Raw genomic sequence first — 27,382 nt, forward strand, 5'->3', positions numbered from 1 at the left:
AAGAATATCGAGAAGTTTTTTTGAGAAAGAAGTAGAAAATGCAACTCCATAAATCTGGTCTTCAATTTTGGTTAACAATTTATTTTAGAAATTAGCTCTACACTATTAATCAGTATTGACTTTTCTCGTATGGGACCCAACGCTACACTACTTGTCACCCATTTTAATATGTTTTAGGGTATAGGAGTCCAGCGTGGAACGTCAGCGAAAAGGCCAATAGAGAGAAGCCACGGGGGCAGGTATCGCGTCAAGTGGTCAAGCCTTGTTTCCATAGGAATGAAGGATGTCACCCCACCAGGCTCTCCGGTTCTCGTTCCCTCGAAGCTCCTAAGCCGTATAGGGAAAAGAAAGCGAGCACCACCAATGCGTTCCTCCGCCGCCGCCTCCCTCCCCCAAGACGTCCACGGCAGCCCCCACGCCTCCTCCTCCGCGTCTGACCCCGAGGAATATGACTGCGATTTCGAGCCTCACGAACACATTCCTTACGACGCCAACGAAGAAGAAGAAGAAGAAGAAGAAGAAGAGGAAAAGGAAGAGGAAGAAGAGGAGGAAGACATAGAAGTAGAAGTAGAAGAAGAAATCGAGGTGGAGGAGGAAATAGAGGTAGAAGAGGCAATAGAAGTAGAAAAGGAAGAGGAAGAAGATGCAGATGATGAAAACGATGAGAAAGAAGAAGGGGTGGAGGAAATGGACAATCATTCATCAGATCTAGCAACTACAGCCGAGGATAATCGGGGAGGTAAGTTTATCTATTGCGTGAAAAAATCTTGATTTAGATTTGATATTTCATGCCAAAATTGTTGAGGATCTTGTTTCCAGTGTTTACATCCACTGATTATTTTGTGTTTGTTCTTTCTGGTTTTGCTTTTGTTTTATGTTCGACCTTTTTTTTTTTTTTTTCTTGTTTTTTGTTTAAATACTAGAATCATCAAGTTGTGTTGCATATTTTATCTAGAAGAAATTCGTTAGATATCTCTATAATGTAACAATTTACAAAAACAAAGGCTTGAGTAGAGATGCACTAATGCCACTCTAATAACATGAGTTGCTACTGATGTTTGAGCCAGTTGGTCAGAGAAATACACTCCTTTTCAGTTTCGCCATTTGTTAGATTTACTATATTATTGTCCATATAACATTTTATCTGCTAATTTATTGAGTTAGGTTGAAAACGAGAGAAAAGTTCCAATAATGATGCAGATTATCTAGGAAATCTGTAGGTGGTGCCCCCAAGGGTTGGCTCAATTGGACAGAGTGGGCTGCAAGACTCCTAATAATAGAAGATTTTGGATTTGATTCTGCACGAAGGCTAATCCTTGATTTATAATGGGGGAGTCGTGGGGCTGGCCACATCCTCTCATTGTTTGGTGTCATCTTTGGGTGGGGGTTTTCAAAGGGCTTGTCCAGGTTGGAAATATGAATTATAAAAAAATATTTATATTGTTGGTTTTACATTTTTTTGTGCAAGAAAAGTTTTAAGTTTCACATTTATGATTTTTTAGTAAATGTTAATGGTTGCCATATCAATGCAACAATAGTAGGTTTGATGGGTTTTTCATTTTTCTAAATCTTGATGATTGAGAAGTGCATGGGCTTGTCAGCTTGATTGTTATTCTTTAATTATTAACTCTTTTGTTTCTTATCTTAGATATGATATTAGAATCTGGGAAGGGGATAGTTTTGGTATTTCCTTGCAAAATTTTCCTCTTGTTGATGTTGAAGTTCCCTTCCCTGACGTGGGGGGGAGATGTCTGATTGGTTGGGGAGACCTTTTGAGGAGGATGAGATCAAGCGGGTGGGGTTTAGCAAAGATAGAGCAAAGTATTATGGGCTAGATGGTTTTAACTAGCTTTTTTTTCCAGATTTGTTAGGAGGTGGTTTCAAGTAATTTGATGAAGATGTTCATGTGTTTCACGCCAATGGGCTGATTTCAAAACATCAACTATATTGTTTAACTTTCAAAGAAAGACTGCTTTGTTAGGATTAGTGATGTCCATCATATTAGTTTGATCATGAGTGTGTATAAGATCATTGCAAAGGTCCTGTTTGAGAGGATCAAGGTGGTGACAGGGGATTTGCTCTCTAGTTACCTACCATATTTTTTCTTCCCCTTTCGTTTGTTTGTGTTTTTTTTTGGGAAGGAGGGGGAGGGGAGGAACACATATTTTGGATGTTGTCATGGTGGTTATTGAGTTTGTGGATGTTGTTAGGAGGGGTTATAAGAAGAGTTTAATTCTTAAGTTGGATTTTGACTAGGCCTATAATAGGGTTACTTGGTACTTGGTCTTTATTGGATAGGATGTATGATAGGAAGGGTTTTGGAGCTAAGTGGGGTTGTTGGTTTCAAGGTTGTCTTTCTTCTGCTTTGTTTTCTCCTGTGACTATTATTGGTTGGCCCAAGGCTTGGTTTTTTGCCTTTAGGGGTGTGAGCGAGGGGATCCTTTTTCTCTTTTTCATTTCATCTTGGTAGTTGATGTGTTGACTAGGACGGTTGATGGGGCCATTCAAAAGGGGTTTTGTCTAGGATGTTGCTCTAGGTAGGGGTGATGTGGTTGTCTTTCATTTTTAGTTTGATGATGACATGATTTTTTTTTTTTAACCTTTAGATGATAGGAAGTTTTTTTGTAATATTCTCACCATTTTACATTTTTTGAGTTAGTCTTTGGTCTTGAGATAAATTTATCCTAGTGTGGCCCATAGCTGCAATTTATCTACGTCGAAAGTTGACTTCTAAGTTGCTACTCTTGTAGGTTGATTCTGTATTGACCTTTAACTTATTTAGGAGTTTCTTTAGGTGGGAATTCTTGGTTTGAGGGGTTTTGGGATTCAGTAATTGATAAGGTCTCTAAACATCTTGATGGATATGTTTTTCTTCTTAGGACAAAAGACTACTTTAATCTGGGCGTGTCTTTCTTCAATATGTGTCTTTCTTCAACACTTTATGTTTTTATGGTTTTTATAGTTCTTATACTAAGTTAAGATTTCGGTGGGGGTTGCTACTTTGCTTGAGATGATTATGGGAGATTTCGTTTTTTGACCAGAGATTGGGACTTGGGTGGGGGGTAATTTGTAGATTTGAAAAGGGGGCTTTGGGTCTTAGTAAGTTGGCGTCTATGAACATTGCTTTGATAGGTAAGTGGTTTTGTGTTATCCTTTTAAATTAGATTTCCTATGCCATTAGGTTATTAAAAGTAAGTTTTGTCTGTAGGACAATGGATGGGATGATAATTTTATAGCTAGGGTTACTCATGAAGCCCATGGAAATTCATTTTGTGGGTGTCTCCTTTCCTTTTTCCTTGTATCAAATATAAGAAGGGACCTGGTTGTAGGATTTTGTTTTGAAGAATCTTTGGATAGGAGAACATGTTTTTCGGTTGCCTTTCCTTCTACTTTCCTTCTTGCTTTTGTGTCAATTTGCACTTATTCCTTCTTTTCTCATTATTCATGATATTGAGGTTTCTCTGGGATTTTAAATTTTGGTAGAAACCTTCATCATAGTCATGGAGAGACTGAGGAGCTTTCTTCTCTCCTAGGTTTGCTTAATTCTTTTGAATGTTCTCATGGTCATGTCGATGATGTTAGAGAGTCTGTTGCTTGGACAATTTTGATACACAGTTGACACCCCCAATTGCCTAGGGTCTATAGTCGACAACCCCAATTGCCTAGGTTGTGCTGGACATAACCAGCAATTGCCAACAATGCTAAAACAAGTTGTGCTTACAAGTAAATGGTTAAAAACATGCGCAGATGTCTACCCACAAATTTACTCACTAACCAAGCTTGTCTGCCAGCCATACAAGGATAAACTACCAAGAAATTGCTCTATATGGTCCAGATCGATGTTTTAAAAGGCGTTCGTGAGGCACTCCTTGAGGCATTTTGAGCATAAAATGCCCTAAGGCCTAACTTGAAAGACTTAAATCCTAAAATGCGTACGCCTCAAGGGAGAAGGCGTACGCCTCAGGAAAAAATTCGCGCCTTTTACGCCTTATATGGAAAGGCATATGCCTTTTGGGAGCAACCTGATTTAAAATATATAAAAAAGAACAAGTAATAGCCTAATAGGGCTTTAACGAGTGTCAAAACCCCCCCTCTCAATGAAGCTTCTTTCTTCCAAGCTTCCATATCTCTCTGACAACTCCACCAGCTTCTCATCTCTCTCCGACAAGTTGACGACTCCTTCTGACGTATGGTCTCTCTCCGACGACCCCTTCGGAGCTCTTGTCTCTTTCTAAGCTTGCGTTTGGCTTCAAAGACTCCTCCAGCTTCTCGTCTCTCCCCGACAAGTCGACAACCCCTACCAACCTTTGATCTGCCTCTGACGACCCCTTCCGATGTCTCATCTCTCTCCAACGACCCATTCAGACCTCTCGTCTCTATCTACGACCCCCTGCAACCTCTATGCTTTTAGATCTCTTCTCAGTTTGTGGTCTCTGCTCGAACTAATTCGAGTATTCAACTCTCGCTCTCTTTAGTGTTGTTCGTAGTAGACTCCCAGTGTTGTTCCAGTGTTGATTTAGATTTAGATTCTTAGAATCTTGGATGATGAGACATTGTGATGCTTTAATTTGGTTTTTTCTCTTCTTTTTGTAATGTTATGGCTCATGCTTATTTTTTAACATGTATTTTTTGAGTTTATTAGCTAAAATTGGCCTATATGATATTTAAAAATTATGTTTTTATTTTTTTTCTCCATTATTCTAAAATTTTTCTCATTTTTTTACTATATATAAATTGATTTTATTTATTAATTATTTTTAAACATACAATCCCAAAATGCTTACGCCTCGCGTCGCGGAGGTAAAACGCCTCACCTCACGCCTTCGCCTTTTAAAACATTGGTCAAGATGTCAACACGGAAAGCAATTGACATTTGACATTGTCTACTCCCGTGAGTCAACACTTGTGTCTAGCATGGTCTCCCTTTAACCATGACATGTTCTAGGTCCCAACAATAGCAAATGTCACTGAGGCACTTGATGTAACCAAATTAACCATCAAACCATGTTAACTGAAACCAGCCACTGTAAGCAACCTTGTCAAGGACCATGATTCTAACCATGTCCATCCCTGACCATCTTAAGTAGGCAACTTCACATCTATGTGCTCCCTTTTTAGCAACATAGATTAACCAATCAACAAGTATCAAGACAACCCATGATAGGCCATCTTAAGCTATTGGCTTAGCACATGGTTTGCCTATGCTATGTGCCTTGGCAATGTCAAGCTAGTCTAGGGTTTGATAGTAACCCATCCCATGCAGACAAGGCAAGCAATCACAAGCAAACATAATGCCCTGAACAAGCTTGGCTTGTGACATTCTCCCCAACTTATGCGGTTTGATGTTGTCGTAGACTTTGACTCTAAGTACTCTTCAACTTTGTCCATGAACAGTGCCATGTCTTTTGCTGAAGTCTAGCTTATTTCTTTGTGTTTAACCCTTCACTAATAACTCATGCTGCTTCTTCCTTGATGATGTGAACTATTTGTCTTCATGGATGACTTCAACTTCTCTTTTGTCAAGTTGTGTCGTCTTTAGTGGTGTTTTAATGGACTAATTTTTGCTTAGATCTTCAGTGTTAGTGTTGGATGGCTTGAAGCAGCTGACGTGAAACACAGGATGCACTTTTATCCAATCCAGAGGATCAATCTTGTGAGAGGCCTTCTCGACTTTAGCCAAGGTGGGGGCTGGTAATTCATATTTCTGAAGTAGTCTCCTATCTTGACCCTGTAGTGACTTGTTTTGTTCTGGATGGAGCTTAACAAAGCACCAAGTCATCTATGTTGAAGTAAAATGGTATTCTTCCTTGATCTTCCTACTTCTTCATCTACTTGGAAGCTTTCTCTAGGTAGGCTTAGACAATCTCTGGATTCTGTCTCCATTCTTTGGTGAAGATGTATGCTCTTGGACTCTTTCCTTTGTATGACTCTTCCACTATATGAGGTAACAACGACTACTGGCTTGTAGCTAGCTCAAAAGGAATCCTGTTGGTTGTTGAGCGTTTTTGGGCATTGAAACAAAATTGAGCCACATCGAGTAGCTATATCCAATTCTTCTAATTGGCAGTGATGAAAGGACGCAAGCACTCCTCTTGTAGCCTGTTGAATCTCTTTGTTTGTCCATCTATCTAAGGGTGGTAACTCGAGAATTATGAAAATTTATGTCCAGAAGTTGCCAATGAATACAGTTTTGGTCATTGATATTGTCTTGGGGAACACTCCAGTATTTCAACGTGTTTTAAAAACAATTGTGCTATTTGCGAATAGTACTTTGGTGCAGGTATGAAAGTACCGACTTCGAAAAACCTGTTTATAACCACAAATATAGACCCTGCGTCTCGCACTCTAGGCAAATTAGTGATGAAGTCAAATGGAACACTCTTCGATGGTCTCGTTGGCACTTGAAGAGGCTCCAACAGCCCTGTAATCTTCTTCTACTTCACCTTGTTTTGCTGGTAAGTGAGACTAAGTTTGGGTATATTTGATCACATCATCATGCATTTGTGGCCCATAATATGATTGCTTCAGCAATGTCAAAGTGCGTTGCCATCCTGGATAAGCTACCCACATGGTGTCATGACACTTTCTCAATAGTTTCTTCCTTATATCTCCAGCTCAAGACACAAAGAGTCGGTTATCATGTGTCATCAACTATTCATCTTTTAACTAGAATTGTTGCATTTTGCCCTCTTTCACCAACTTCAGGAGGTTTTAGGCAATTGGATTTTTGGCAAGGTTCTCCTAAATGCGCTCCACATGATCATGATATCCTTATTGTCAAGTGTGTCATTTGTAAGGTTGCAAACTTAACCTTCTTGTTTAGTGCTTCTGCGACTTGGTTCATCTACCCCGCCTTGTGCTCAAATAAGAAATCAAACTCCATTAGGAATTTTTGCCAACAAGCTTGCTGTTGTGTAAATAAGTTACTAACGACCAAGTTATTTGTTTTCACCACAATTTTCGTCCCAAGTAGGTAATGCCTCCATACGCAAATACAATGTATCACCATTAGCATCTTCTTTTGAGCTGTGTATGCTCAGCTTCACTAAGTTTATGACTCTTGTACACAACAAGATGTCCATCATGTAACAAGACTACCCCTAGGGCACATAGTTTGATGCATTTGTTTGTATCTCGAAGGTTTTATGATGTTTGAAAGAGCAAGTATTGGATTTTTCATCATGGTATTGTTCAAGTTGTTAAAGGCTCCCTAGCACTTCTCAATCCAGTTCCACCTATGACCTTTTAATAGTTCTGTCAAAGAACAATTCTCCTCAAGTACCTCTCCACAAATTTTCTATAATAGTTTGCAAGTCCCAGAAAGGAATATAGCTCTTTCACCATCGTTGGGATCTTCTAGTCTTGAATAGTTCTCACCTTCTCCTTATCCATTCGGATATGATCTTGCTGGTCACATGACCAAGGAATTTCATGCTTCGCTGAGCGAAAGCGCACTTCTTTCTCTTTATGTAAAGACTGTTCTCCCTCAGCTTGTTGAACACCTTTCGAAGATGTTCTTTATGTTCTTCCAGAGTGGAACTGTAGACAACACTGTTATCCAAGTATACCATGACAAACTTGTTGAAGTAACTCATGAAATACCTCGTTCATCAAGGTTCAAAATGTTGTGGGCACATTTGTCAACTTGAAGGGCATCACCAAGAATTCATACCCCCCATACTGTGTCACTCAAGGCTTTGGTACATCCCCATCTGCTGTTCTCACTTGATAGTAGCTTGACCGCAAGTCAAGTTTGGTGAAGTACTTTGCACGACTTAGTTGATTAAACAAATTGGCAATCAATGGAATGGGTACTTGTTGTGCACGATCACCTTGATAAGTGTGTAGTCACTAGTGCTCCAAATGATGCTTTGGAAGGACGTATATGGCCTGCTTCCAATAACTCGTCAAGCTGTTTCCTTAACTTTTCTAACTTTGGAGGTGCCATCCAATATATGGCCCTTTAGCAAGCAACGTCACTCCTAGTAACAACTCATTTTCAAGCTCCACACCCCATTGCGAAGGCAAGTTGTGAGATAACTTGTCTGATATTACAACTTATACTCATCCAACATAGCTTGGATGGTAGGAGGCACCTGCTCTTGACCTATGCCTTCATCTACCACCAGCATGGCAAGATATGTCTGTTCAGCTCTTTTCAATCCTTTTTTGAATCTTGGGTTGCATGGTAGAAAGGAACTTCTCATCATCTCATTTATTCAAAACAATTTGCACCATGCAAGGGTGGTCTCCCATTAGACAAAGGGAATTAGAAAATGACATTAGTACCGCCTTAGTCTCCTTTAAGAATTCCATTTCAAAGATCACTTGGAAATCGTCCAATGGAACAATTGTAAAATTTGCATGTTTGTCCACTGTCTAAGCTTCATAGTCACTTACTTGGCTACCCCCAAAGTAGGTTGAGTTGCGAAGTTAACCACTTTCATGCGTCTTGAATCCTTATCTAAGGTCAAGTTGAGTCTCTGCGCTTTTGCTTGTGAAACAAAATCCTAGGTAGCCTTGATATTCATCGTAGCATGGGTGCTCTTCCCATTGATCTTTAGATCCTCAAAGATTAACCCTTTTGATTGGGTAACTTTTGTCTCTTTTATCTGCCTCTCCAATCTGTAGACTAACCGCATTGCACCCCTTGGGGTTTCCTCCTCATTCTCATCATCTTGCAATGCCTCCTCTGCAGTGGAAGCTTGTAAGGCATTTAGTGATGACTTGTGAGGACGCTCAACAACTCTATGAGGTCTCAACGTAAGAAGCATGACATTTTACCCTTACCATTGTGTGTGTTGAATGATCAAGATGACGAAACTTCTTTTGAAGTTGATGTCCTGGTGTTGGTTTCCCCACTTTTGGGGTTGCCCTTGAAAGTCTTTTTGCTGTTTCCACTCATGCTACTCTTTGTAGACATTGTGGAACTCTCTCTAGCGTAGTCAGTCAAGAGTTCCGTAGCAGCTTGTGTGGTGGGCAAGTCTTAAACTCTTTGTTGGTGAAGTTTTGTCCTTGCCCACGACTTCAACCCCTCAAGAAAATAGAACGTCTTTCTCTGACATGTCTTGGATATCCAACATCAAAGCAGAAAATTGTTTCACATGCTCCTTGATTGAACCATCATTGTGCTTAAGGTCTCTCAATGTACGTAGAGCATTGTACTCAACATTCTCGAGAAAGAATTGAGCCGTGGGCTCTCCCTTCAAATCTGGGTAGCAGTCAATTACACAACGTCCATTCTCAATTTCATCGTACTTTGTATGCCACCTTAACTTAGCATCACTAAGTACGTTTTTGCTAGGATATTTTCACCTGTTTTGAGTTGGTCTTCATTGCCAAAAGTAACGCTCCATGTCAAATAAGAAGTTTTCTAACTCCTTAGCATCACGAGCTCCCCCATACGTTTTGATTTAGGCACCTTTGTTCCTCTATATGCTCCATAGCATTGGAGTTTTTTATAGTAAGAACCATTAGGTTCATCTTTGTAGTCAGATCTGCCATCTGAGCTTGTAAAGTTTCTACTGTCGCATGGAGGTCCTTTGACATCTTCACCATACACATTGTTGATGCTTTAGTGATCCCTTCAATGCATCAACACGTTTAGCAAGTTTGACCATCTCCACGACTACATTGTTGTTTGTATTAGCTTGCAATTCTAGCGCTTCAATTCTCGTAGTATTAGTTGGCATGGTCTCTTAACAATGTAACATAATCCCACAACAAAGGCAACGGAATTCATGTAGTAAATAACCAAAGTCTGTACCAATTGTTACGGGTCAAATATTTTACACCTTGTGAAGCACCATGTGGCATTAGCTAAAACACTCTTGCTTAACTAGTCAGCCAAATATTACTGCAATTTACCACAAGAACACATTCACAGTAAGCGAGCAAATGGCAAGAAAGCAATAGACATTGAAGTAACGTAATTCATTAACACCACCTTTGTAAGCAACTTGTGTTTAGCAAATGCTAGTGAATTTTACAAGACTAATGAATACTCATCCTCCCTTAAAGAGCTTTATATATTATTTTACCTCTGGTACTAGGAGACATCAAATTGTTCGAGGGGCGAGGAGTCATACTTCCACTTTACGCTAAAGCGTACACATACTCAAAAGTACAAAACTTATACTACTATTTACATGATGGTAATACATCCCATGCACACAAGGCAAGAAGTCACAAGAAAGCAAAATTCCCTGAACTAGCTTGGCTTGTGACACCTTTGTAGGCAATCCTTGTTTTGTGAACTTTTGGGATCCTGTGATTAAGAAGGTAGATAGGAGGTTGGAGGGGTGGAAAACGGCATACTTATCTCGTGGAGATTGTATTACCCTCAGTTGTGCCTCCCTCTCTAATAAGCTTATTTATTTCTTACCTCTTTTTAGAGTTCTTATAAGTGTTACTGGGATTCTTAAGAGGCTGATGCGCCTCTTTCTTTGGTCCAATTTTGTGGAGTAGGGAGATCACCTGGTTAGTTGGGTGAATGTTAGGAGATCTACATTGGAAGGGGGTTTGGGCCTTGGCAATGTGGTTTAGAAAAAACATCTCTAAATGGAAAATAGTTGTGGAGGTTTTTTTAGTAGTCAACTCCTTATGCAAAGGTGATAAAAAGTAAGTTTGGGCCCCATTAAAATGGGTGAGACACTAGATTTTTTCTCATCTTGCCCTTGGAAGTTTGTTTTCCAGGTTGCTTTTTTTTTTCCTCACCCGTTTTTTCAGTGGGCAATGATGATAGTATTTGGTTTTGGGAGGATGTTTGGGCTGGTGAGAGTTTGTTGGGGATGGTGGTGCCTTGTCTTTTAAAGATTTCCGCTCTTCACAATGCTTCTATCAACTCTTTCTTTTCTTTTTTTGAGGGAAGGGGGGGGGGGGGGGCGCTCTCTTCCTTGAGTTTTTCATTTTTTTAGGAATCTTAATGAAAGAGAGGTTGGTATCGCTAATTACTGTGCTTAATGTTTTGGAGCCTTCTGTTCCTTTAAGTGGTGGATAAGAGATTTTGGGAGGGGGACTTTGTTGGCCTTTTTTTCCACCAAATCCTTTTCCCTTCACCTCCTCAATATTCTTTCTCCTAATTTTTTCCCTGCTTGGAGCCACATTATTTGGAAGGCTAAGACTCCTTTTAAGATCAGGACATTCATTTGGATCATGTCTCTCTACAGGCTTAATATGCAAAGCCTTTTACCGTGCAGAAGACCCTATAAAGCCCTGTGTCCTGATGTATGCTCCATGTGTCATCCGTCAAATGAAAGACTTGCACTTTTTTATTTGATCTGAAAATTATAATTATATAAGATCAAAATGGATATGTACAGCTACACTGGGCATACCCAGGGGAGAGGAGCATTTAGCTCCAACCAATCAAAGAATTATCTACTGCAAACAGAACTACATTAAACCTGGGCATACCCAGGAGCCTTGAGGCCAAAATAACTACAACTCAAAAATTCAACAAGTGATTACAATCAGTCACTCCAGAAAAATCAGAACCTATCAACCAATCAAGTGCAATAGGAAGGGAATTGCACTTCTTTCTTCATTACCTGGTGGCTAAGTATCTTTGGTTTGTGCTCTCTTCTCGTGTTTTGTAGAAGCTTGGGTGGCTCTGTGGGTCATAGAAGATTCTTGCAAGTGAGCTATTAGGGTATTGGCAAATTCAGAAAGGGTAGGTCTTTGCGGAGATTTTTCAATTTTTGGCTACCTTGTGGGCCCTTTGGATTCAGAGGAATTTGAGACTTCACAATTTCTAGTTTGTTAGGGAATAGAGTTTTGTTTTTATGAGGATGTTGCTGCCTGATGTGCAAAGGATTGAAGTGCAGCTCTTTCTTTTGTTTTTGTTGAGGGCATCTTGTTCTCCTATGAATTTGGTATAATATATGTCAAAAGTTGTAGAAATACAGAAAATCTTGAAAAATATAAAGAGGTGAGAAAAATTGCAAAAAAAAAAAAAACACTTTTAGTGAAGCTAAACATAAAGCGTTTGATCCTTTATATTCTAGATTAGATACAAAAGAAGGAGAAAAAGATATTTATAAACTCGCTAGAGCTAGAGAAAGAAAATTCAAAGATTTTAGGTTATATAAAATATATAAAAGACAGGAATGATAATGTCTTAACTGGAGAAGAAGACATAAAAGAGAGGTGACAAAGATACTTTGATAAGTTGTATAATGAATGCCAAATGAAAGATTGAACTTGGAAGTGACAAATGAAGAGAAGACTAAAAATAGGAGATTTGTTCGCAAAGTTAGAGTTTTTGAAGTTAAGATGGCATTAAAAAAGATGAAAACGAGAAATATATAGGTTTAGATAAAATGCCAATTGAAGTTTGGAAAAGTTTAGGGGATAAAGGAAATATTTGGTTAACTAATCTATCCAACATTATTATAAAAACCAAGAAACTTCTAGAAGAATGGAGGAAAAGTACATTAGTACCTTTATATAAAAACAAAGGCGATGCTCAAAATTGTAATAACTATCGTGGAATTAAGATTATGAGTTGTGCCATGAAATTATGGGAAAGGGTAATTGAACATAGAATAAGACTAGAAACGAGAATTTCAGAAAATCAATTTGGTTTTATGCATGGGAGATCAACAACAGAAGCTGTTTTTCTTTTAAGAAGCTTAATGGAAAAGTTTAGAGAAAAAGAAAAGGGACTTGCATATGGTTTTTATTGACTTAGAGAAAGCTTATGATAGAGTACCTAGGGAAATTCTTTGGTTGGTTTGTAGTAAATATATTGAGGTCATTAAGGATATGTATGATAGAGTAATGACTAGCGTTAGGACTATAGGAGGGGAATCTAGAGATTCTCCAATCATAGTAAGTGTATATCAAGTTTCTACTTTGAGTTCTTACCTTTTGTACTAAGTGATTGATGAACTTACTTGGAATATTCAAAATGAGATCACTTGGTCCATGTTTTTTTTAGATGATATCTTGTTAATTGATGATAGTAGGAGCGGAGTGGAATCTAAGCTAGAACTTTGAAGAGCCACATTAAAGTCTAAAGGGTTTAGGATAAGTAGGAATTGGATAGAATATATGAAATGTAATTTCAGTAATGTAAGGAGTAATAGTGAAGAGAAGATTAAACTTGATAATGAAGAGATTAATAGCATTGATAGATTTAGATTTCTTGGATCTATTGTGCAAGCAGAAGGGGAAATTGAAGAAGACGTAGTACATAGAATTAAAACAGGTTGGGTAAAATGGAGGAGTGCATCAAGTGTGTTGTGTGATCATAGAATACCCTTAAAATTTAAAGGAAAGTTTTATAAGACGACAATAAGGCTGGCTATGCTTTATTATTCAGAATATTGGGCAACTAAGAAACAATAAGAAACAATATGTACAAAAAGTAAAAGTTGCTGAAATGTAGATGTTAAGGTGGATGAGTGGTATAACATTTAAAGATAAAAATAAACATATACTCAATAATTTAGGCATAGCACCAATTGAGGACAAGATAAGGGAGAGGCGGCTTAGATGGTTTGGGCATTTGAAATGTATGTCCAGTAGAGCACTTGTGAGGAGGAGTGAGTTATTATTTAATAGCCCTTATCTAATAGAGGAAAATGCTCTCGATTGGGGGAATTGGCGGAAAAGGATTCATGTAGCTGACCCACCTAGTGGGACTAAATGCTTGTTGTTGTTCTTCTACTTCTTCTTCTTCTTCTATCTTGTGCTTTGTTATTCTGTTAATATATTTTCTCTTATCCAAAAAAAAAACTGAAACTGTTGCCTCCAAGAGTGGGTCTTAGCCTTCCATTTACAGACTACGACAATGGCCAAACAAAAGACCCAAGAGATATAAAAGTCCCTAAAAGAATTAACTGCTAGTCACTGAACAGTACTTCTGTGGCGGAGCGGTGGCATGAGTGATAAATTACTGTAGTTGTGTACACTGTAAGTCTGTCCTACTTGGCTTTACTTTTAGGCTTGGATGCTCTTACATCAACCTCCTGGGGTTGTAAAGAGCCAGGATCCCTCCCCGGGTGAATGTGTTTGAGTTTGTTTTTTGCATATTTTAATCATCATGCTTTCTCAGTTTGAACTTCAACGGTTATGTTTCTCTCTTTGTTGCACTCAACCTTTTCCCCCCTCACAGTTACAGCTGGGTGTGCTCGATTATTTTCCTTGGAGAATGAGCAGAGTTTCTTCAGTTAGCTTGTTGGGTCGAGTTTGAGTTTGTGTCTAATGAAATCTTCTTGTTGTATGAACTAATCATAAAGAATTCTTCTTTAAATTCTGAAACATATGTCAATGATGAGTAAATTAATCTACTTGGCATAACTATAACACATTGGTTGCAATGATTTTATTTGCATATTGAATGTGATAGCATTCAATATTATTTATATTTCTATGTTTTTTTTATTTGAAGTTCTTTTTTCAAGTACATGATCTGTTGTAATAATATTTCAAAATGGATTTTGTTGAAATTCTTATGTGTTGTATAAACTTAGAAAAGTGCAAAAGCAAATAATTACGGATTGTGGTATTTTGTGAAAATGCGTTATTTTTCATTTCCCGATGGTAGTCAATCTACCAAACCAAAAATCAAAAAGGAATGGGAATTATAATCTGGAAATTGTTTTGCATTTATATCTAAACATAATAATCAAATTATTGTTCCCTTCGTTTCCAACCTTAATTCCATGTTGAGTTTGATTATGTCGTGGTTTATATTTAGGCATGGAATAACCCTTGACATTCGTTTGATCCTTTCCAGCCTTAGAGAATTCATCCCAACCTCGATTCCTTAGGGTGGCTATTCTTTCACATATGGGAATGACCATTTCTTCTTAAAAAGGAATAAAATCACTCCCATGTAGAGTGATACGGAGAATTTTATTTTATTATTTGATTTTTTTGATAGCTATCACCGCCAATTCTCACTCTTGTCAACCCCATTGCAACCCTCGATATCATCCCATCACCCAATGCGTTGTTGTGATGACTTATCACCATAGTTGTCAAATTGAGATTTGAATTGTCAACCAAAATTCCACTTTTGGGAACTGAGAATCGATTATCGAATCGAATGGTAACTGTACAAATTTCCAAAATTGATTCGAAATGACATCCATATATTGATATATGAACAACAAGCAAAATGGTAAAATACTTCTAAATTTTTACAATAAAAAAAATCATATTTCATGTGTACGCTTTCCCTAACCAATAAAAAGTGAGGGAGTGAGTCAAGAAACATTAATAAAGAAAAGAACTTGATGTTGTTTTGAGGGAGTGAGTCAAGAAACATTAATAAAGAGAAGAAATAAAGAATCAAGAAAAAATAATAAAAAACTGAACTTTTGGTGCTTGTCAACAATTGGAAAGGAATCATAGTTCATGCATATTCTTTCTTTAATTAAAAATTAAAAAACAATTAACTTCAAAAATTGACACTAATTGAACAAACTACTAAAAAAAAACAACTTTTGAATCTTAACAACACAATGTAACATGACGTACGTGATCGTTTGGAACCACTTACAGAAAAGTACTTTTTTGGAAAAAAGTACATCTCTAAAAGTAGTCCGGGATTACTTATATTAAGTACTTCTTCAAAGAACAAGAGTACATTTTTTTTTTTTTCAGAAAAATATTTTTTCAGAAATTACTTAATTTATTAAAAAAAAATAGTAGTTTGGAAAATTACATCTTGAAATAAGTACTTATTTAAGTGCAAACCAAAGACTACTTATTGACAAAAGTACTTAGATACCTATTTTTTAAGACGTTCCAAACGGGGGCTTAGCCGATGATTGTTTTGTCCCTACTTCTCAATGGCAGAACACTATAATCCTTAAAGAGTGAAGGATGATTTGTGAAGGCCACATAAGAACTACAGTTCTATTTTCTCTTCTTTTTTAGCACAACTAACATAGACAAGGAATGAAAGGTAATCATGTAAAAATAAAAACAATAAAAAAAAGAAATGCTGTTTCTTAGGTTTTAAACTGGGTCTGCCAGGATGGTAGGCCTAGAATCATATGAATTGAATAGGTTTGGTTGTTTTCTGATTCACTAGTAAGATTCAAATTGATTTGGTGTGGAATTGATATGAATCATATGAATTGAGTAAGATTCTAACAATTATGCTTATTACCACAATCATTCCCTCCAACCTCTTCACTGCCAACACCTTTCCATTGCTGACATGACCACCAGTATTGCTCAAGTTTCTTGTTAAATATTTAATGCAGCATTGCGAAAGATGAAATTACACACAAATTTTTCTGTTTCTTTCATATAAAATTAATTTATGACTTGATTTTCTCAGTATCTTAATATTTTATTCTCTCTCTCTAAAAAAATTAGTGAAACATTTAAGAGTTGGTTTCAACTTTTGGCAGTTTGGATGGTACCACGTGAAAAGTGCAAGTAGTGGGTCTCAAACTGTGTTTCCTGGCTGGATATAGACCTCCCTCATAGAAGTTGTTGCTAGGCCACCAGAACCACATTTTCACTACTGTTTTCTTTAATATCACCTCCATCAACCCCAACACGTACTATTGTTAGCACCATCACCCTGGCATTTCTACTTCAGCAGTGTGCCACTATCCTCCATTCCTGCTGCCACCATCCCCATTCAAGAAGAAGAAGCACCACCAGCGTCATCACTCCACTACCATTGCCACAACTCCACCATTCACACCAACATTACCATTTGTGCTGCCACCGCCAAATTATTACCCACTAAAATGGTTATTTTTCCCCAGGCCATTACATTCCTTTCATGACAAATAAGGGAATGAGAATGACCTTTCCCATTCCTCAAAATTTCATCCCATTCCTAATTCTATTCAATTTTATTGTAATCGTGTTATCCAAATGGGGGTGTCAATTGTGGATTTTGGTTTAAAAAAATTAAAGAAAGGGGGAGATATTGGAGATGGGTGAAGGAGTGTGTTTTCTAGAATCAAACTCTGTCACCTATGTATATTATACTGACAGTGAAATAACATCCCACTGCTTGATTACACTATGAAGAAATTCAACTCTAGGACTCAAGAAAGCTCGGAATCATTGGAATGTACATAATGATGGACATTGACATCGGCATAGTTTGGCTTTTGATGCATGTATGTGGAGGACAACAAAGCTGAGGCAACCTAATCAGGCAATAAGAGGATCAAGAAAGAGCAAAGTCAAGAGTTATAGGATTACTTCAAGTTCTGTTATTATATGGGGGAAGAAGGGGGTGGGGGTTGGGAGAATTATAATCTTCCATTTCATGATATTTTTGTATTTATTTTTTTGTTAATTTGAAGGAGTTCTTATTTTCCAAATCATATTTTTATTTGAGTTTGTAGTTGACTCTCAAATGGAGTATTATGGTAATTTGTGTTTTAGACTTGTAGGCTGTTTCAAACAGTTCACAACTGCTGTATTTTCTAATTTTAGGAGATTTTGAATCTTGTTTAGTTTTCCTTTTTTCTAGGAGCATTTTTAAAGATTCTTCATCGAGTGTTTCGTCTGGCTGTATTAGCTTATCGTTTATCCCTGCTATCCCTTCTCTTTTTCCTTTTGATAGAAAACAAAAAAATTATTAAGGGAAGAAAGAATATACAAGCATAGCATCCCTTCTATTTCTGTTACTTTCCTTGTTTTGATGCTTTCTCCCTCTTCCATCTCTGCGTTTCCATCAATATTCTATTTCTCCCTCTTCATTCCCTTGCGTCCTATATCAATTGGTGTGAGTATCTACCATTATTGAGTCTTGCTTGGTTGATCATTTGTTACAGAAATCGATGGTAACTGTCACTGTCCCTCTTGCTTCATTGATTGTTCATTAGTGAAGTCAATGGCTTCTTGATTATAGCCATATCTTACAACATTTTCACTATCCCTTCATCCACCCTATCACGACTGCTTTTCAAAGAAAAAAATCATGAGTGAAGATTTACTTTCTTAATGAGGACATTGATCTTTTCATTCAATTGCACTACAATGTGGAGAAGGCACTGGCTGATCCGCATGAATTGAAAGCTTGTGTGCTGGAGGTAATGCTACTTGACAGGACGTAGGAGATATGATGTGAGAACTAGCAACCATGTCAAAAAGAGACCAATGATGAGTAGATAACGTGTGCGCAAGAAGGAAGGAATATTGTAGTAGGATCCATTGTGCATAAAGAAGAAAATGGTGAAACTGTGCTGAAACTTGAGCAAGATGAATATTTTGTCACAGTTGAGAGATCAATGTTGATAAAAAGAGCCTGACTAAAGATGCTTGCTTAAAGCATGTTTCCACTTTGTAATTTGGCAACCCAATTGAAGGAACCAATTTGAAGTCTTTCTTGTGCTTCACTGTGATAACTGAAGAAACAGAGTCTTTGAATATTCTGGCACTGTTCTCCAACCAAATGTGCAGAACAAGTGCAAACACTGTACACCTCCAATGTGCCTTCCTTCCTTCTTTTCAAGTCTCCTAAACCAAAGTATTTCTTGAGAAGATGGACAAACTCAATTCTCCCTAAAAACATTACGAGGTCTACACTCTGGGAGAAGGGACACTGTAAAATCAATGGAGAACAAGTTTCCTCATTCTGGTATCAAAGCACACAATCATCTGGAGAAAATGCTGGCAAAAATTTGGGTTGTATTTAAGTATCTTTTGGAGAGACATACTTATGCTGGGGCAGCATCAAGGTTCTGCAGCCATGGGAGAATTAGAAAAGAAGAAGGAAAGGGAAGGGAGGAGAGAGGAGATACCAGGGGGGGAACTCACGTTCAATTCCAGTTCACATTCATCAATAGGTGCCTACAATATGGCTTTCAGACACTATTTATGAGAAAAACCTCTTTACATCAAATTACATACAAACCCCTAAAACTACATTGCATTACAAACATAACCCTAGAATACACAATTACGTCAAACAAGCTACCAACATAAATAATCTTAATACAAGCAAACCACACACACATACTTAAACAACTAACTAACTAAGCACATTTGGGTTTTGAACCCAATAAACCATTTACCCTATTCTTTGATGTAGGCCTCCTAATTGGGATGAAATGATCCATCCAAATAGTTGCTTCTCGTCCTACATCAGTTCCTTCCTTCCGAAAAGAACTTGACTCCATCGAGTTGGGGAAAGTACAAAGGAGTCCATCACCATGCATAAAGTCATCTTGTTTCATAAGAAAGATTTTACGCTTCAACTTGGTGAGTGGAAGAATTCATGATGTGGATCAACTTACTTCTTGTTGTTAATGGAGGGAATAAGAATTCTCATATCCATCATGCTTCACCTTCCTATTAAATACCCATGGTTTGCCCGAAAGGATATGACAAATTTTGAGAGGAAGGATATTACATTGTACTATCTCCATAATGGAACCAATCTTGAAGGTTAAGTAAGCAACGATCATGGGCCTTCAAGTTGGTACTTTTCACCCAAGCAATTTTGTATGGTTTGGGATGAGGCTCAACTTCCAAATTTAACTTCTTCACAACTTCTTCAAAAACTACATTTGTGCAACTACCAGGATCAATAACTTGAGTACAAATCTGTTTTTAGCTTATCACTTGAGTTTGAAATATGTTGGTCCGCCTCCAATCCTCTATCTCTTTAACCTTGTGGGAAGAAAGCATATTTCAAAGCATGAAACAGGTTCTCAAATTGCCATCATCATGCAAGTCACTTGGAATTTCTGTTTCAGCTTCAACTACTTGAGTATCACCATCTTCTTCTTCTTCTTCCTTTTCTGCAACAGCCATCAATTGGTTAGGACATTGTGCAGTTTGATGCCCAAAACCTTGACATATCAAGCATTTGAGTGATGGTTGGCTCTTAGAAGTTGTTCCGGAATGCTTAGGAGTCTTCCAAGAGTTATTAGTCTGAACACCTTTACCCAATTGCTTAACTGTCTTCCCTTGTATAACTCCTCTAGTACTCTTCTCAAATGGAAGGGCTGATGTAGCTCTAGGAGGATTGTGTTGCATTTCCTCCTCAATCTGAATGGCAGCCTATGTTGCATCCTCAATTGTGATGAGACGACATGCAACAAGTTTGGAGGCAATAGCTGGCTTCAACCTTTTTTTGTACAAAGCTATCATAACGTCCTCTTTCCATTTTATATCGACACGAGTAGCCAAATTATAGAATCTGCTAGTGTACGCCATTGTATTTTCGTCTTGCTTCAAATCAAAGAATGGAGATGAACATGCTACTAATAATTGGGACGCACAAATTGCTCATGTATGGCTTGATTCATTTCGTCCCACGTTGTAATCTCACCAAATTTCCTTCTTCTAAAGATCCCTCTTTGTTTAATCCACCAAATTTGAGCAGTTCCCTTTAATTTTGATTCAGCAAACTACAACTTTCTAGCCTCATTCATGTCATGCCATCGGAAAAGTACTCTAGAGAATACACCCAATCATCAAACTCATCAGGAGAACCATCACCATTAAAATCTGAAAATTCTAGTTTAATTCCCTTACTCAAATGATTAACTCAGCCATGAGGGATAGTAGCTATTCCACCATATTGTTTAGTAGGAAATTCCATGGGCCTTTTACCTAAGACTGCAACTTTGGTTGTTAGCCTATTCAAAGCACCAGTAATAGTCTCTAAAGCATTTTCCATATGTTGTACCCTACTGGATAACAACCCCACCTTTGCAGACAATTCAATGTTGGTCGCCATGATGCAATTATATGAAGAAAATCACAAACTTCATTTTCAATTATTTAAGAACAATCTTCAAGTCACCTTTAATCTTGAGTATCATGCAGAAATGAAACAAATTCACTTGCAAAACTCACAAATTGCAGCAATAAAACCTGATTTTTGATGCTGGCAGCAGCAACTTCTTGCTTCCCTGTAGCAAATTATTGCAGTGCACAATATCAAGTTAGGAACCAAAATATCATGAGAAAACACTAATTTCTCATAGTTGGAACCAGTTTCTCGCGATTCTGGCAACAGGAGAGGAGTCTGGCAGAAGCTCACTTGGAGTTGCCGGTGGCGGCTTTCCGGCAGTGATTTTTGGCACGAAGGGAGACCAAGGAATGGGATGTACAATGGTGTTGGTGGTGTGATGAGAAAAGCACAGTAAGATAGGGCTTTTGAAGAGCTGACAGCTGGATATGCTTTGGCTGGTGCATGGGGTGTCTTACGGTGGTCGCACGGCGATAAAAACTGGAGGGACAGGGTTTCGGGGGGTTCTGTATTTTGGTAGTATGGGTGGTGTTTCAGGATGGTCGTTGGAAAGTGGTGTTCAAGATTTAGGGACACGACTGGGATTTCTGAAAATTTCATAAACTGCCTTTTGGTGGTTTTATTTATTTATTTATAAAATACTGAAAATTTTAGAATAGAAATTATGAGATGAGAGAGTAACAGACAGAGGGTGAGAGAACAGAACAGAGAAAAGAAAGAAGAAGAAAGGAGGAATAGAGGAGGAGAAGAGCGTGGGAGAATGGATGGACTGAAAGCTAGAGAACAAGAAGAGAAGAAAGAAGAAGAAAGGAAGAAGAAGAGGAGGAGAAGAGTGAGGGAGAATGGATGGACTGAAAGCTAGAGAACAAGAAGAGAAGAAAGAAGAAGAAGCAGCAGCAGAGGGAGATAGAAGTTGCAGAACAGTGGGGGAAGGAAGAAGAGAAGAAGAGGGGGAAGAAGAAGATTGAAAGGAAAAGATGGGGGAATTGAAATGGAAGAAAGAGATCGTGGTTGGGCTCTGATACAACATGATGCAGGGGCGGCGTCAAGGTTTTGCAGCCATGGGAGAATTTAGAAGAAATAGAAGAGGGGAAGGGGAAGGGAGGAGAGAGGAGATACCAGGGGGAAACTCACGTTCAATTCCAATTCAAATTTGACAATAACTGCCTACAACATGGCTTTCACACACTATTTATAAGAAAGCTTCTTTACATGAAATTACTCATAAACCCCTGAAACTACATTGCATTACAAACATACCCCTAGAATACACAATTTCTACAAACAATCCCCCAACATAAATAATCCTAATACAAGCAAACTACACACTTATACTTAAACAACTAACTAAATAAGCACAATTGGGTTTTGGACCCTATAAACCATTCACCCTATTCTTCGACGTAGGCCTACTAATTGGGTCGAAATGATCCATCCAAATAGCTGCTTCCTGTCCTACATCACATGCTTAACACTAATCTTGTTGGGGATTTTAAAAGGGGCCCATTTGATTTTGATTCACTAATGATATTTTAAGGTCCCATATCAAAGTGTTGCTTCCAAGAAGGCCAGTGTCATTCTAGGGCATATAATTAGTTCCCATGCCCTATTGCCTCTCTATAGATCGTGGCTGAAATAATAAGTGTTGGTTATGTGCTCTATGGTTCTGGGCCTTCTGGCTATGCTCAAATTGTCATGGAACACAGAACTAACAATGAGTGCGCAAGGCTGCCAAGATGTATCATGGGTGTGGGGAGGCATGACGTACTTAACTCCACATTTTGTATAGGCTGTTTCCATGACCTGAAACCTTGATTTTTCAAGTTTGGGCCAATGCCCTTGCCATTGGATCAATGCAAATGAAACCTATAAATATGTTCTTGTTTTACAGAAACATACTGTAGAGAGAAAAAAAGGTGGTGGGGGGTTTGGCTTCCTAGCTTTTTCTTTTTAAGGTTGTGTTTTTAAATGCAAAATCTATAAGATGCTAATTATTGGTGTTGTTTAGCAGGATTTACAATATACAATTTGGGAATACATATTAGAATGTATTTTTCCAAACATCTGTATAATCTGCAATTAGTTTAGAAGTGATAAACTTGAGTTTCTTCTTCCAAAAGTGGAGTGTGATACTTGGCTTGACAACTTATGCTTGTTTCTGGGGTTTGGTCATGAATCAAGTGACATTTAAGAAGAAAATGTGTACATTTTTTTTGGCGAAAATTTTTAGAAGAGCAATGTGCTTCCAAAGTACCTCATATATGGATTGTCAGAAAATTGACCCATTTATAGAGAAATTACCTTCTTGAGATATAAAAGGCCAGTCATGCTGAAAGTCTATGCTAGAGAAAAGGCAGCCTCCCTTCTAGTTAGAATTGACCTTTATTCTATTGCTTCAAATAATGTCTTGTACCCATCCAACTCTCATCGATGAGGCTTGAGAAAATAGTGGCGTTGTTAAGTTTGCAGCCTATTCCCTGTTGAGAGTTTATGTTTCTGTTCTTACGAACTAAATCTTATTGTTGCAGATGAGTGTCTATTGCAGCAATGATTCTGGTTTATTAATATTTTTCTTTATTAAAAAAAACCACATTTCTAGGTGTTCTAAATGTTGCATTTTGTGTAGATAAGACACTTTCACAATGACCCTAGGATCTAGGTTGCCCTACCTGTATTATTTTCTAGCCACAGCATTTATAAGGTTCACTGCTTTGCTTTGTTCTTGATTTTTCTTTTTTCTTTCATGTAGATGCTAGCCAAGATAAAGAGTCCGTGGGGCACAAAGAGCAGCTAAGTGCACAAGGGACAGAATCATGCATGAAAAATGAGGATTCTAAGTATCCAGAATTAGGTAAACTTATGGGCAGTACTGAGGCAAGTAGATTTTGTGAATCTACTGTTGATGAGGAAGATGCTGTGGCCCCTCCAGAGGAAAGAACTTCTAAAAGCCACGGGGAAGCACATTGTCATGCGAATACTGATATTCCTAAAAGTGTGTTTATGGATGCTGATACTGCCAAATCCTCTAATGCTACTGAGAGAGAGGTGGCTTCCTCGATGCCGATGAGGGATGGGTTGGGTGAGGAGGCTAATGGTGTTCTGCATTATGAGGAAGAAGTTAAGCAAATGGATGTGCAATTTGGGGAAGACATAAAGCGAAAAGCGTCAAGGTGTGGTGATATTGGTTCAGTATATTTATGAATTTTGGTTGTCAAACAAGTAAAGCATTTGCTTGTGATTGTAATCTCTTTTTTGTGGTGATAATATTTATCCCCTTTTCCCCATAAATACTCGAACCAGTTCCTAATGAGTGTTAGGTTTTTCAGATTAGCTGCTCCCCAGATAAGGACTAGAAGTTTGTCCCCTGGTGCTGAGCTCAAGGATGGAAACAAACGGCCCGCAGTTATATGTAATTTTTTTGCTAAAGGTTGGTGCATTAAAGGGAGCTCATGTAGGTTCCTTCATAAAAATGATAATGTGGATAATGCTAGCGAGCAGCCTGAGGGCATGGTAACTGCAACAAACCAGAAGAGAGAACTTGAGGTTGATGAAGGTATTTCATATGTCTTTTTAGAGTATAAATGCCCAGGAACCTTCTTTATTTTGTTGTTCCTTACAAGCGCCTTCTTCTGTATCAGGTTCAATGGACATTGTTGAAAGAACAAGGTTGTCAGGGTCTCCTGATCCACAGACTTCTTCCATTGGAAATAATACTTCATTTTCTTCTCATTTCTCTTTAGAAACGATCCCGCCTTTGGAGCATGGAGAAAGACAAAATTGGCATCAGTACCATGAACATAAGATCCCATTGTGCCAAGGAGAGGATTTATCCTTTGGTGAGCAAGTGCCTTTACCGAAAGATGATCCTGGGTTCATTTCCTCTTTTAAAGGTGTAGGAAAAGAGAGTCTGAGACAAAGTTGGTGCACAGATGGTTGTGGTGACTATCCTTCGCCAATTGTTAAAGGCAGTTCTCCTATATTCAGAAATAGCTTGTTTCTTGGGGGTGGATCTTTTCCAAGTAGCTCAGTTGTATCATCGAGCTCTTACCAAAGCAGCGGGTTTCTCACCTCTTATGCAGCAAGATCAGAGGAATTGGCTGGTAATAAAAGGTCATTTATGATCAATGATCATACATCACCCATTTTAAACCGTTCTCTGATTTCTAGCTCAAGCACTTTTCATCCGACTACTAGCATGCTTCCGTCCGGCCTTATCTCATCTAGGATTGGATCATCATTTTCTTTCAGTTCTTCTTTGAATGCAGATCCCCTTGATGCCCAAAAGCTTTTAAATAGTGATGCAGAATATCGTGCTTCTAAATCTGCTTCATTGCCACGTAGCTGTTCACCGTTCTCTGGGTCTGAATCAGAAAACCTACACTTAAGAAATTATTCTGGTGATCCTCTACGCTCTGCTGGATTTGGACCAAAACTTTCTTCAAATGATTGGGAGCCTTCTGTACCCTTTCGACCATCAGTTTTCATTGCTTCATCCTGTATATCATCACCAGGTAGCCAATATGACCCACTTCGCGATAGCATTGACCAATGTGTGGTAGGAGATAAGGTGTCCCCCATTTTCTCTTACAGTCATGGAACATCAATTCGAAGTATGTCATATCAGCATATTAATGGAGAAACTGTTTTGACTGGGATCCCTGGTTCAGCATTTAGTGCAAATAAACATTCAATTTCTCTTGATCATGGATTCCATGACAATGTGTTGGACAAGACTTCTGCTACTCATGGAAAAGGATTGTCTATTACCAAAGCAGAAGCAGCAGGAACTTATGCTGTTAACCTGGAAAATAGAAATGCTGTAGCCAATGAAGAGAAGATGTTGAGCCCAGTTCATGTCAAAGACGTTATTAAAGCAGATAAAATCCATATTGATCGGGATTCTATGCGTAATATTGGCGGGGCAAGACATAGAGAGTCCAGAGTAGATAGAGATAGGCAAAACGATGATGCAGATGTTGATCAAAAGATGGATGGGGATGTGCACAAGGAGTCAAAAGCACTGAGACATTTTCGAGCAGCTCTTGTCGATTTTGTGAAAGAATTGGTCAAACCCACTTGGCGTGGGGGTCATCTAAGTAAGGACGCTCATAAAATGATTGTTAAGAAAGCAGTTGACAAGGTCCTTAGTACAATACAGCCACACCAAATTCCCATTACACCAGATGCAATTAAGCAGTATCTTTCTTCATCCCAGCCTAAAATTTTAAAGCTTGTTGAGGTAAGTGTGTTGATTTTAGAGATGGATGTGGGAAATATGCCTATCTGATTTCTCAGGTCATCTGTTCTTCGCATTTAACTTGTACATCTTTCGTCTGCAGGGATACGTTGATAAGTATGGCAAGTCTTGAGCTGCTGGGCTGTGCGGTTTTATTTTGTATAGTTTTCTGCACATTCTACTAATCGGAAGTCATGAACATTTGTTTGAGGCTGTCTGCAACATATCTATTGATAGCTCAAAATGAGATTCATGTGGAATGCTTCGAATTTTCTTTGTTATATCTTGCTTCATTGATAATTTGTCATTCACTTGTTCATCTCATTCGATATGTTTGGAGTCAACTGCAGGAATTGTGTCTGCTTTAATCTAGTATTATATTTTTGTGGTTCTTAAGAATTCATTATAATGTCTCATCAGTTAGAGGAAATTGCTAAAAGATGATGCCAGACTTGGTTGGTTTCTAAGAAGCCCTGCTTAATTACATTTTCCGTTTTTCTCTAATGCTCGTTTGGTCCTTTTTAAGCTTTAGTCTATATCAGGTCACTTCAATTTCTTTCAACTGTTTTAAGCCCTTGATAACTTGGAATGAGGAAGCAAAAGCGTTCATACTAAAAAGAAACAATAGGGTAAAGGTTGTGAGTACTTTTTGAACTAGCTTCTTGGAAGCCGGTGAGACCTAAATTCCTTTTTATGTTTTTTTTTTGCAATTTTTCTTTGAAGACGTGTTTAGCTTTGTTGGTTTGTTGGTGTCAATATTTACTATCCTACATGACTTATTGGACTGGCTTCTTGGATGCAGTGGGGACCTAAAATAATTTTTGATTCTTTTTGGGGCTCTTTTCTTAGAATACATGTTTAATTTTGATGGTATAGGTATAGATATTTGTCATTATTTCTACTGGTGTAAGTTGAAGATCTCTACTTCTGCTTCGTTGCTTGTTTAAATTGATTGTCATAATATGCAGTTGTTTTTTCAGATCCCACTTGGATGATATGTGCAAGTTATTTTCCTGCATCATTGAATACTTTTTTATGTAGAACAGAGACATTTGTGAGGTACTTCTCATTTTTCTTGTGACATGATGTTCATTGATGAGGCTATCTTTGACATAACATCTAGTTGCCTGTTTTGCATTTTTCTATAAAATTTTCTAGCTGTGTTTACTACTAGTAGCACTACTACTATTACCATTATTATTATTATTATGGAATATGGACCCCTGCAATTTGTACATATTAATATATTATTGTACATGTTCACAGTTCTTGGTTGTTCGTGAAGTTAAAATTGAACTCTTGCTGGAATAGGTTACGGAGTGTTGGATGTATGCTTTAAAAAATGGAAGAGAATGGGTTACTTAGTTGTAAGAGAAGGTTGTGGAACCTAAAAGGAGAAAATATAATAAAATTTAAAGACAAAAGTTATAACAGATGGTAACTAGATGGCA

At 38.0% G+C, this 27,382-nt stretch overlaps 1 protein-coding gene across 2 annotated transcripts; it reads left to right on the forward strand.

The window, feature by feature from the left end:
• Nucleotides 1-206: 206 nt before the first annotated feature.
• Nucleotides 207-26,398, forward strand: LOC131144172 (protein FRIGIDA-ESSENTIAL 1). 2 transcript variants are annotated; one of them, XM_058092621.1, is made up of 5 exons: nt 207-739; nt 23,445-23,865; nt 24,022-24,248; nt 24,334-25,934; nt 26,035-26,398. In XM_058092621.1, the coding sequence occupies exons 1-5, from the start codon at nt 277-279 to the stop codon at nt 26,062-26,064; spliced, it is 2,742 nt and encodes a 913-aa protein (XP_057948604.1). In that variant the 5' UTR covers nt 207-276; the 3' UTR covers nt 26,065-26,398. The 2 variants fall into 2 exon arrangements, with proteins under 2 accessions (XP_057948604.1, XP_057948603.1); XM_058092620.1 differs by having other exon boundaries at nt 212-739; nt 24,334-26,398.
• The last annotated feature ends 984 nt before the right edge of the window (nt 26,399-27,382 follow it).

Source organism: Malania oleifera, chromosome 12 (assembly GCF_029873635.1).
Source record: "Malania oleifera isolate guangnan ecotype guangnan chromosome 12, ASM2987363v1, whole genome shotgun sequence".
In the NCBI taxonomy this organism is placed as follows: Eukaryota; Viridiplantae; Streptophyta; class Magnoliopsida; order Santalales; family Ximeniaceae; genus Malania; species Malania oleifera.